General features: G+C 30.6%; 1 protein-coding gene across 1 annotated transcript; it reads left to right on the forward strand.

The window, feature by feature from the left end:
* The first annotated feature begins 838 nt into the window (after positions 1 to 838).
* On the forward strand, positions 839 to 2,697 carry LOC105124815 (delta(8)-fatty-acid desaturase 2-like). The gene has a single exon (XM_011024955.1). It carries the CDS (start codon positions 1,058 to 1,060, stop codon positions 2,399 to 2,401), a length of 1,344 nt encoding a protein of 447 aa, XP_011023257.1. The 5' UTR covers positions 839 to 1,057; the 3' UTR covers positions 2,402 to 2,697.
* Positions 2,698 to 11,384: the final 8,687 nt, after the last annotated feature.

Here is an 11,384-nt window from a genome sequence, read left to right on the forward strand (position 1 = left end):
ATTTATTTTTGACGTAATGATATCAAAATAGTTTAAAAATACATAAAAATAATTCAAAGTAATTTTTTAATATAATCTTTAAACCAAACACCCCCCTCAACAAACAAAGGGTTAAAATCATGGGATATAATAATAATAATAATTATTATTATTATTATTATTTCACAAAGAACTACTCTGGGATTTCTTGAAGCCTCCTTTAACCATTCATCTAAGTATAACAACTTAAATTTCGCAAGGACTCCCAGTCGTAGCTAAATACTATCACAAAATCCAATTATTCATATAAACATGACAACTAGCAAATTTAAAAGCTTCTTTGTCATTAGACCCTTTAAAATCTCGGAAATTATAAAAACAGATTTGAAAATGAATAATATTATTTAATTGTCCAGGCTCGGTTTACCAATTTGATTATATTGGATTATTATAGCGCATTTAATATTATTATTTTTCCGTTACAAGAAAAAAAATCATCCTTGTGACTGGCCTTCACCTAACAGCTCTTGCATCACTCACTGTCTCTACCCCTCCCACAACCCACGATTGACGCAGTCACCGCTCCCCGAAATATCGTTGAGATAATACTTAAAAAGAAAACAATTAAATCTACCCTGTAAGGGCGTCCACGTAACATTCTCTCAGCCGTCGATCGCGATTACCAAACCCGAATTCTTCAAAACTAACGGTTGCTAGATAATTGATTATTCGTGTTTGACAGATTTTTACCTGCTGAGCTAATTAAAGTTACCGTTTCACCGCTAGTTTCGTTGTAAGAAAAGAAAAAGAAAAAGAAAAAGAAAAAATCTAAACCCCTCCTTTTCGCGCAGAAACTAAAAATAAAACCATACCCGGAGGCGACATGGCTAAGAAGTAAAGAAGAGAGCGGCAGCCCAAAAAAGAGCTAAAACTGAGAGAGAGAGAGATCAAATACAGATCGAAATCCCTGTCAATGGGATCGTTTCCCTAAACGGAAACAGGCATTCTTTGATTTGTTTTGATTTCTTTTTGGGCATCCATATCAAACTCCCTTTAAGCTTCTTGTTTCCTGAGTTCAATGGAGGGCGACAAAAAGTACATTACAGGCGAAGAGCTTAAGCAACACAACAAGGAAGGAGACTTGTGGATCTCTATCCAGGGAAAGGTTTATAATGTCTCTGATTGGGCTCATGAGCATCCAGGCGGAGATGTTGCCCTCCTGAATCTGGCAGGCCAAGACGTTACTGATGCATTTATTGCCTACCATCCTGGAACAGCATGGCAATATCTGGACAAGTTCTTTACAGGGTATTATCTCAAAGATTTCAAGGTGTCAGAGACGTCCAAGGATTACAGGAGGCTTGCTTCAGAGTTTGCGAAACTGGGTTTGTTTGAAAAGAAAGGACATATTACCATGTATGCCCTCGCATCTATTGCATTGATGTTTTGCGTTGTTCTTTATGGTGTTTTGTGTTGCCAGAGTGTCTGGGCTCATTTAGGATCTGCTTTGGTGTTGGGTTTTCTTTGGATTCAAAGTGCCTATATTGGTCATGATTCGGGGCATTACCAAGTAATGAAGAGTCGTGGTTATAACAAATTTGCTCAATTTGTTGCTGGGAATTCCCTCACAGGCATTAGCATTGCTTGGTGGAAATGGACCCACAATGCACACCATCTTGCCTGCAACAGTCTTGATTATGATCCTGATCTTCAACACATACCAGTCTTTGCGGTAAATTCGACTTTTTTTAATTCGATAAAGTCTTGCTTTTATGGAAGGTACTTGGATTTTGATCCTGTGGCAAGGTTTTTTGTGAGCTACCAACATTGGACTTTTTATCCAGTAATGTGTGTTGCCAGGGTCAATTTGTATTTACAAACATTCTTGCTATTGTTTTCAAAGAGAAAATTCCCAGATAGAGCTTTGAACATCTTGGGAATCCTCATCTTTTGGACTTGGTTCCCTCTTCTTGTGTCTTGTCTCCCTAATTGGCCTGAGAGGGTGATGTTTGTGCTTGCAAGCTTTGCTGTTACCGCAATTCAACACGTTCAATTTTGTTTGAATCATTTTGCGGCCGATGTTTACACCGGACCTCCAAAAGGGAATGATTGGTTTGAGAAACAGACAGGCGGGACTTTAGATATTTCGTGCTCGTCTTGGATGGATTGGTTTTACGGTGGTTTGCAGTTTCAGCTTGAGCATCACTTGTTTCCAAGGATGCCAAGATGCCAATTGAGAAGGGTTTCACCGTTGGTACAGGATCTATGCAAGAAGCACAATTTGTCTTACAGGAGTTTGTCCTTCTGGGAAGCCAATGTGTGGACAATCAGGAGACTCAGGAACGTTGCCCTGCAGGCTAGGGATCTGTCCAACCCCGTCCCTAAAAATTTGTTGTGGGAAGCTGTTAATACTCATGGATGAAGGTCTACATTTCTTGAAAGCCTGTCAAGATTCAATAATGATGATAGTCTAACTTTCTTGAAGGCTTATCGTCAGTAATCATTTTATTTTCTTATTTACTTTTGATTTCTCTGGTCTTACTTATTTTGCTTCGTCGTTTAATTTGGAATTTTCTTTTCCTTTTTTCTCCTGAATTTTGACCTCCATTAACAGAGGTTGTATTTGGTATCGGCGTATTTGATCACGCTTATTATAAAAGTCATTGCAGTGGGAATTATTCTTCTTGTTTAGCTGCTGTATAAATTTTACATATTCTTGAATTGGAAGGAAATGCTTTCCCTTCTTGCCATGATTCTATGATGAAGTGAAAGAAAATAACAAAATAGAAAGTCTCCATATGATGAACATTTTACATGCCCAACTCGTTCAAACTGATGCAAACGATATATATATCGTTGAGATTCAATATTTTTTTTTAAAAAAATTCAACTGCTTAATGCAAAAATTAAATTAAATTAAATTAAACGTGTCCTTAGGTCTATTTATACTATTGCAACCTTGTCTCCGAAAAAATATAACTGCTAAATTACTCAATAGAATTTATGTGAAATGTAAATGAGAGCTTCTGCTTCAAAAGAATTTACAAGTAACTATTCCAAATTTTTTCCAGAGGAACGAGCAAATCATTCATCCATGTGAATTTTGAGATGCAGATCGGCTAGGTTCATAATTTAACATAGCAGAACAAGAGAGGGATATAGAAGAGACATAATTTCCTTTCAATCTGATATTATTTACCTGCATCTTGTGCAATGCTTCTCCAGATTCTGTCAAAACCTAAATATGGTGGTCACAAATTCTCACCTCCTGTATATCTAATTTGATTTGACTTCTTTGTTTTTACATATTCCCCCTGAAGAAAACGCAACAGGCATACGACAGTTTCTTGTCTCCATAAATTATAATGTTTTGAATCTGGCTTTACAGTACAGAATGACTGGCGAGCTTTGACAATGGGTTCAAACTTGAGATGACTTCATTTCAATGCTAGATTACTTATGACCACACATAAGATGAGGCTGGCTCCAAGAAGTTTCCGCACAAAGATCTTTTCTTCCCCACCAAGTTCACATCCACATCTTTGTCAAATCATCACGTTACACAAACACCATAGCGTCGCTTCTTTGGCATTTTCGATGTTATGATTTTTTTTATACGTGGTGGAGTTATTTTTTGAAGTGTTTTTTTATTTAAATAATAATTTTTTTAGTTTTTAAAAATTATTTTTGAAATTAGTAAATTAAAATAATTTAAAATAATTAATTTAAAATAAAAAATAAAAATATTTAAATTTTTTAAAAATATTTTCAAATGTAAAAAAATATTAATTTAAGGCTTATCACATTATCACCGTGTCACAGTGAAAAGAAAGCAAAAGCAAAGTGTAGAACATGGGACGAAGCAGGGGTATGGGCATCGAGGAGCTGCAGTTGAGTACACCTTCATACCTTGCATGCTGTATGTTGAAAGGAACCTTACAATATCATCCCATATGATGTTTGTTCCTCCTTCGATGTCAGAGTCAATCCCATCAAGAACGGTAGGGAGTGGGCGAGATAAGGGTTTTTTTTTATTGTAGTTACTTATATAGTTGTGATTTTAAAAAATAGTTTAATAAAAATTATTTTTAATTAAAATTTATCTAATATATTTAAATGTTTTTGGTTAAAATTATAATTAAAATTAAAATTAAATAAAAAAATAATTTTATATATTTGGTTAATATATTTTTTATATTGAGGTTTGATTGAGAAATTACTTAAAAGGATATAATCATTCATATATATATATATATGAATGATTGCAAAATATTGTAGATTTATAATTATGATTACATAATAAAATAAATAATTTTTGTACATTATATTTTTTTTATTATCTCATCAAATTATTTGTAATTTCATTGCATACAAAATTTATATGTAAAGGCTTCTGCGATCTTTGAGTATCTGAGCGAACTATAATATTTGGTAAAAATTCATTTGGAATAAAATTAGAATTGCTATTATATTAAGCAAAAACAACATCATCTTGCAATCTTATTTTAATATAGTTATGTCGTATCATTGATGCAACTATAATATCAACTCGCGTTTTATATAAATAAGCAGACATGTTTTATAAAATTCTCCATCTCTGCTTCCATACTCTAAAAAACAATTTATCATGGTATGTAATGATGAATGTGTATAATTAAATACTTTTCCATGACTACTTAGTTGTTCACAAAGCCTAAAATCTTGTAAGTGATATCTCTCGTTTTTATAGGGATCTAAATACCCATATTCATTGGGATGTCCGGCATAAATCAAATAGTATTTGCTTGTAAATAAGAACAACATGCTAATTTTTTTCAATAACCATAAAAGAATATTATCTAACTTCAATTATCAACTCTTCAATTTATATCAAACCATAACCTTCTGGTAGTTTTGAAAATTTTATACTATTACTATCAATAGCCTTAAGAAAAATATGTATATCGTGTGTGCTGCATTCTCATCCTACCCATTTAAATATGAACTGCATGTCAAAACTACAAGCAGTCATGATATTTTGTGTTAGTACACATTTTCTTTCAATAAATGAAATTTAATTATCAAATACAGGCATGAACATATGTTTCATCAATTGCACCGACACAATTCTACAGAAAAAATAATATAAGTAATTAGAAAAATTAATAAAATAATTGATATTCATTTAAACAACACAAAAAAATTAGGTCTTACTTTGAAATATGACATATATCTTGGATTCATTGCGATTTCTCTTGAGGTGTTGGTAAATTATCGATCTACTAGTTTTATGACTTTTACAACAAACAAACACAATGATTTAAGGACTTCTTTTATTCATTTACTAACGATTTCATCTAAATGTTAAAATCTCTCATGCATTTCTTTATTTGATGCCCCCATTACTATTACATATAGAAATATTGTCACCTTTTCAATAACGCTCATTCTTTTTAAAGGTTTTAAGCCATAATGTGTTTCTACATCATTAAACAGACTTAATAGAGTGGTTGTGTCCATCCTAAACATGTTAACGCATTGTTTCCAATGACCTTTTAAAACTTTATTCAACCAACACATCTCTATATTGTATGAAACCATATATGGTTCTTTATATATATAATTACTATAATACATGTTTACAGCTCCATTCATGCATATAATTAATTTATTCATATCAAATTGTTTCCTTAAAAAAATTCATCATTATCATCACTTTCATCGTCACCATCATCATCATTATTGTCATCGTTGTCATAATTGTCGTTTCCATCATCATTATTTCCAGTATTAGCAACTGAGGCGCCACTACCTTCACAACTAGGATAATTAATATGGTTTACAGTGCAGTTCATTACATTATTATAATTATTATTAAAATCTTTGTTAAATATGATATTGAACCATGGATCATCCATATCTTCAATTACATATAAATAAAAAAATTGATTAGGTTGTTAATAAAATACACAAATCTAATTAAATATCATTCAGTAATTAAAAACAACTCAGGAAAAATAACTTTATCACAAACCTGTCAAGATCACGAAGGTATTTCACTTGCTTATAACAAATACAATTTAGATATTTGTTTTAAAGATAGTTATTTTATTGGAATACATGATATAAGCACCCCCTATTATCTAGAAAAAAAGTAAATAATGCCTTGCATAAATAATTTGAATTTGTTTGTTGACATTGTTAAAATAAGCTTATCTACATATCTTTTGTACATATTTTGTTTTTCATATAATTGTCTGCACAAATACTAACATGTATGAGCTGGAAAATTTAAATATAAATATATTTTTGTATCAAACATCTTGTTACTTTCACGTTGTTTCTGACAAATTATTATCCTGTTTCTGTTATTCAAGATTCTTTATTCCTATATTTTTGGATTTTTTGCTTGTATGACTGGTTACTTACTAAAATTTAAACTCTAAAACTATCACATACATCATTTTCAATGACAGCTTTTGTTAAATAGGCATTCATTTGCAACATTTGGTCATCCTTCACTTTTGTATATTTTTTCTTTCATACAATTTATTTGGGTAATAAAGCTACTATTACACAAGTCTACCTTCTCTATTTTTTAAAGTATGATATTATATTAAAGTCATACACCATAACGTGAATACTTCAAAAATTTCCCATCTAAAATGTTGCAATTTATAATATTTATTTCCACTAATATTCATAACAGATATATATATTGAGTTATTAAAACAAACATTCATAAAAATAAAAGTATTATATATTTATGGTAAATAGTTATACTCACTAAAATATTACATATTTACGTTAAATTAAACAAAATTTAGGTAAACAATGCAATAACACAACATTTGTAAAAAAAAAATTTGTTTTGAAACAATAACTAATCACTTAACTTACAATCAAAATAAAAACAAATACAGGCAACCCAACAGTCCAATAACTCACTTAAAAAGTCCATAACTACAATAACATTTAAATAAAGATACAAAACAATTAAAAACAATCAAAATGGATATGCCCACATCTCATAACTTTAAATGTTGAATAATATAATGAATGAAACCAACTTCTGTGAATAGAAAATATTATTTTCAAAACTGTTAGCTAATTATTCTAAAAATATAAACATGTATAAATAAATTATCAAGCATGTTAAATAACATGACACATTAAATTTAGTTAGCACTTTAATATAGTTAATAAATTAACGCTTTAGAAAAGAAAATCATACTTTGTCAGCTAAACATGTTTACTTTGTGTATACATTCCCTTCAACCATTTCAACTTCTCTTCAATACCACCCATACTAAACCACATTTCTCTTTTCCTTTTTAAACTCATATACTCTGTAACGAAGTCATAAAAATCATCATTAATTAAAACTCTATAAATTGAGTGGAGCTCAGTCATCACCTTGAGAATACCACAACCTTATCGATCCATATGCAAAAAAATAGAATCACTCCTAGTTGACACACTCTCAAGTAGTTAATCCTACCTTGACAATAGTTGAACGCCAATTCCAGATGTCAATACTAACATGTCTAATTTTTTGACTCCTCTACATTCCTCCATAAAAAAAAAAAAAACAATTAATGCAACATCATGTATTAACAATAATTATGAAATATGACAACAACAAATGAAATTGTCAGGATTATGAGGAATTAACCTGAATTTTCACTTTCTACCATTCATCACTAGCTGAAATTGTTCCTAATTCACTACTCTAGCTCATATCAATTTTAAAAATTAGCTCTGTTCTTATCCTCCAATTATTTTTGCATCCATCCCATTTATTTTTTAGTTGTGTTTTAGTGAATGCATGACCAATTTATTCTTTGAATGATGTTATAAGAAATTTTCATTTCGTTTTATCAAAATAAGTATTAGGTCTCATTTTCATGTCAATGACCTTAATGCATAAGTCACAAAATACATGCAACATTTTCTTTATCCAAACAGTCTTATCTATATATTCAAGACCTTTTATTGTATCTTTTAAAACATTAATGAAGGAAATAAGTAATGATATCATATTTATATGGCAAAAATCAGCATTAACATAAACACAAAATACTTGTTATAAATAATAAGAAAAACTAAAAAGTATAAAATACACGTTATAAAACACTTTAGTTTATTGAGTATTTGACAAAGCACACTTTAATAACCCTTCTTTGAGGAAAATTGAAAGTATGAGGTGTTGATACAATATAGTTTTAATAATTATGAGACAAAAGAAAAACAAAAAACAATAAGCTATGAGGAGTAGTTAGAAATATGACTATAGGCATGACACATGCTTGTTTACTGTAAAAATATATATTAGGATAAGTGGCTTTTACATAACAAAACACTTTACAACAACTGCTCATTCTTGAGATACAAGGACACTCAAATCTATAATGTTCTTTCTCTGTTCTTTACCCGGCTTTCTAGTAATTGAATTTCAAGTTTTGAAACTAGCTATCTTATCTATTTGTTGGGTTTATTATTAGAGCATTAATTGTTTCTATTAATTTTTTAAAAGTGAATTTTAGTTCTATTTAAGCATTGGATGCCTTTTACAGTGCCTTGTTTCCCTCAATATCAAACTAAAAGCACTAGGAACATATCACAGAGCTAGCATCAAAGTCATATAGTACATATCAAATAATTTGTTTAAAAAGAATAAGGGTATTAGGCTTTTTCTAATTGCATTGAAATGCTTAAAATGATTAATGCAACTTTCCCTTCTTTGTTTCAATCGTAACTACTTTATCCAATTATAGCAAACACTGCTTTCTACAAATCAAACTCAATATGCAATTCAAGACTTTATTTGTTATAAACAAGATGATTATTTACTTCTCTATGTGAAAAAAAAACCTCAAAAATTCATCAATCATACAACATCCTAATTCAATCTTTACAAAACAAAATATTTTACTTCCTTCTAATTATATACAAAAAGAAAATAAAAAAGCAGTAGTTACATCCAACTATTAGTTGAAATAAAAAGATACCCATTTTAGAGCAAAAAAAACCCATGTTAATAAATTAATCAAACATACAAAACTCCATAAAACATGAGTAATTGAAACAAATAAAAATATTTATTAAGAAAAATCACGTACTTTCAAGAACATGATGCATATGAGTGCAATAGTTCGTAGTTAATTAACAACACTGACAATTAATTACAATCAAATAAATTAATAAAGCATCACATAAATTAAAATTTATAGCAATTAAAATAAATTTCCACATGGAGATAAGAAAGAAACTCATGATTGGTGTTTTTTACAAGAATAGGTTTCCTGACATCTTTACTCTTTTCTCATTTGAGTTTTCTAAACATAAATTTGCTGTTAAACTAAAAAATTAAAGCATTATTAGAAACATCACATGAAAATCTAAGTTGAATTTGAGACGAATGAAAAAAGGGGTGCAAGGATATAAGATTTCAATTTATAGATAAAAAACAATACAAATCTTATTCTTTAATGAATGAGCTTATATAATTACTCAAAATTACCTTTTGTTAAATGAATCTAGTAAGCTAAACTCAAAGAAATAGAAGGAGGCAATTTAAAAAAATATCAAGATGATAGGAGAGAACAAAAAAGACTAACAAGGCTGCAAAAATTTAGGAATGAGATGATAATGATAGATCTCATAAATGGTTAGCAATGGTAGACAGGATTTTCATATCTGTAGGTTATTTTGGTATGGTAAGAGAGAATGCTTTAAAAAATAAATGAAAATTGCGGTTCAAACTTAGTTTTTGATGGAAGGTATCATTTATATCTAACCAAATATTATAAAATCATGCTTTAATATAATTTCACTCATAGTTACAACACCAAACATCTTTGAAGAGTGTCCCCATAAGAAGTAGCCCTAAAAGTTATTTTAAAAGTAAAATATTATTTGCTTTACTTTTTTTTTTTGAGGTAAGATAATTTTAATTTAAAACTTGCAAGTATTCTCATAATTTTATATTATTCATGGTTATTTATCAATAATACTCTGATATCATCTTAAAAAATTATTTTAATTTAAATATTTAAATTTTTACATAATACTCCTAATAATAAATTTATATTACTATTTAACACACTACTACCCTAAAAAAGCATTTATATTACTATTTAACACACTACTACGCTGAAAAAGCACCACTTGATGCCTTTTGCTTGACATGATTTTATGTTGGAGCTTAATTTTGTGCATCCATTATTGTATGGATCGCAATGGCCAGCAAGGTTAATCATGGGAGTCTGACCATTTCCAAAAGTCAACAGGAAAGATAGGATCACATAGTCGTAGTTTCCTGTGGCACAAGTCTCCGCCAAGGTGCCCTCGTTTGCTTTCTGACCCCATTAGATTGCTATCCATCAGCTTCTGAGCCAACCATTATTGTCAGAATTAAACGATAAGAGGAATGTTAATGAGATTGCTGACCTTGATGCCATCTACTCGAAGAATGCAAGTGTTTGATGAGTCACTAACTATTCACTACAGTACCTTTTCAAGATTTGCCGTGTTGGTGCTTAAACTGTTCTCAAAAGCTTATCGTTTATAGTGGAAATTAACCGAATCCAACACGATGGCCACAAGCTTGTTCTATTGTGGAAGAGTGCGTGGCTTAGCAGTCATTCTGTTGCTTCAAGTACGCTATTGAACGGAGCTGGATGGAGGCATGTAGCTTATTTGAAGACAACAGGTTTTCTCACGTTCAAATACAAATCGTAATGGCCGATGAACTATCCCTATGCGTTGTCTGCTGTTTTGTGGTCGTATATCTGCCTTCTTCACTTTTTGCACATTGTGACCATAAAATAATGACTAGCCAGGCCCCATTTGTACGAATGAGTTTGGTAGCTGAATCATCTTTAATGAATTTCACTGGCTACCAATACTATGGTCTTTGACAGAATAAGTGATGGATAAACCAGCAAACTTCAGAGACTTCATTTTCACATCTGCCGACAATTAAAAATAACTAGTGGGTTCCTATTTTTCAAAAGATGTTTGTCAGCTCCTTAAGGAATTGGGATTAAAGCTTGTTCCTGCCACATCGGTATCAATATTTAATTTGAGCATTTTGTGATAAATCAATTAATAACCCGAAGGTTCAGTGAACAAATAAGGAAAACTCGAGAACTTAAAAGAAAAATCAGTAACATAGAGAAATAGCATTGTCAGCTATCCAATTTGAGCGACAAGGGTCGTCCTTTTTTGTGATCTTGATCTTCGTTTACAATTCCAGTTTTTTCTGCAGTGGTATCAATATTTGGATCCAGAGCTTAATGCCTTCTTGTATATCAGATGATATGTTGATTTTAATTAGATTGGCTTTGGACCTATATTCTGCTTCAGTTTGAACGTTATCAAAGGAATTGTTAAGAATTATGAAACCATGAAGAGAGACGCTC

Source organism: Populus euphratica, unplaced genomic scaffold, assembly GCF_000495115.2.
Source record: "Populus euphratica unplaced genomic scaffold, PopEup_1.0 scaffold32.1, whole genome shotgun sequence".
NCBI lineage: Eukaryota > Viridiplantae > Streptophyta > Magnoliopsida > Malpighiales > Salicaceae > Populus > Populus euphratica.

Coding starts and splice junctions, on each gene's coding strand:
- LOC105124815 (XM_011024955.1), top strand. CDS start 1,058: ATGGAGGGCGACAAAAAGTACATTACAGGCGAAGAGCTTAAGCAACAC.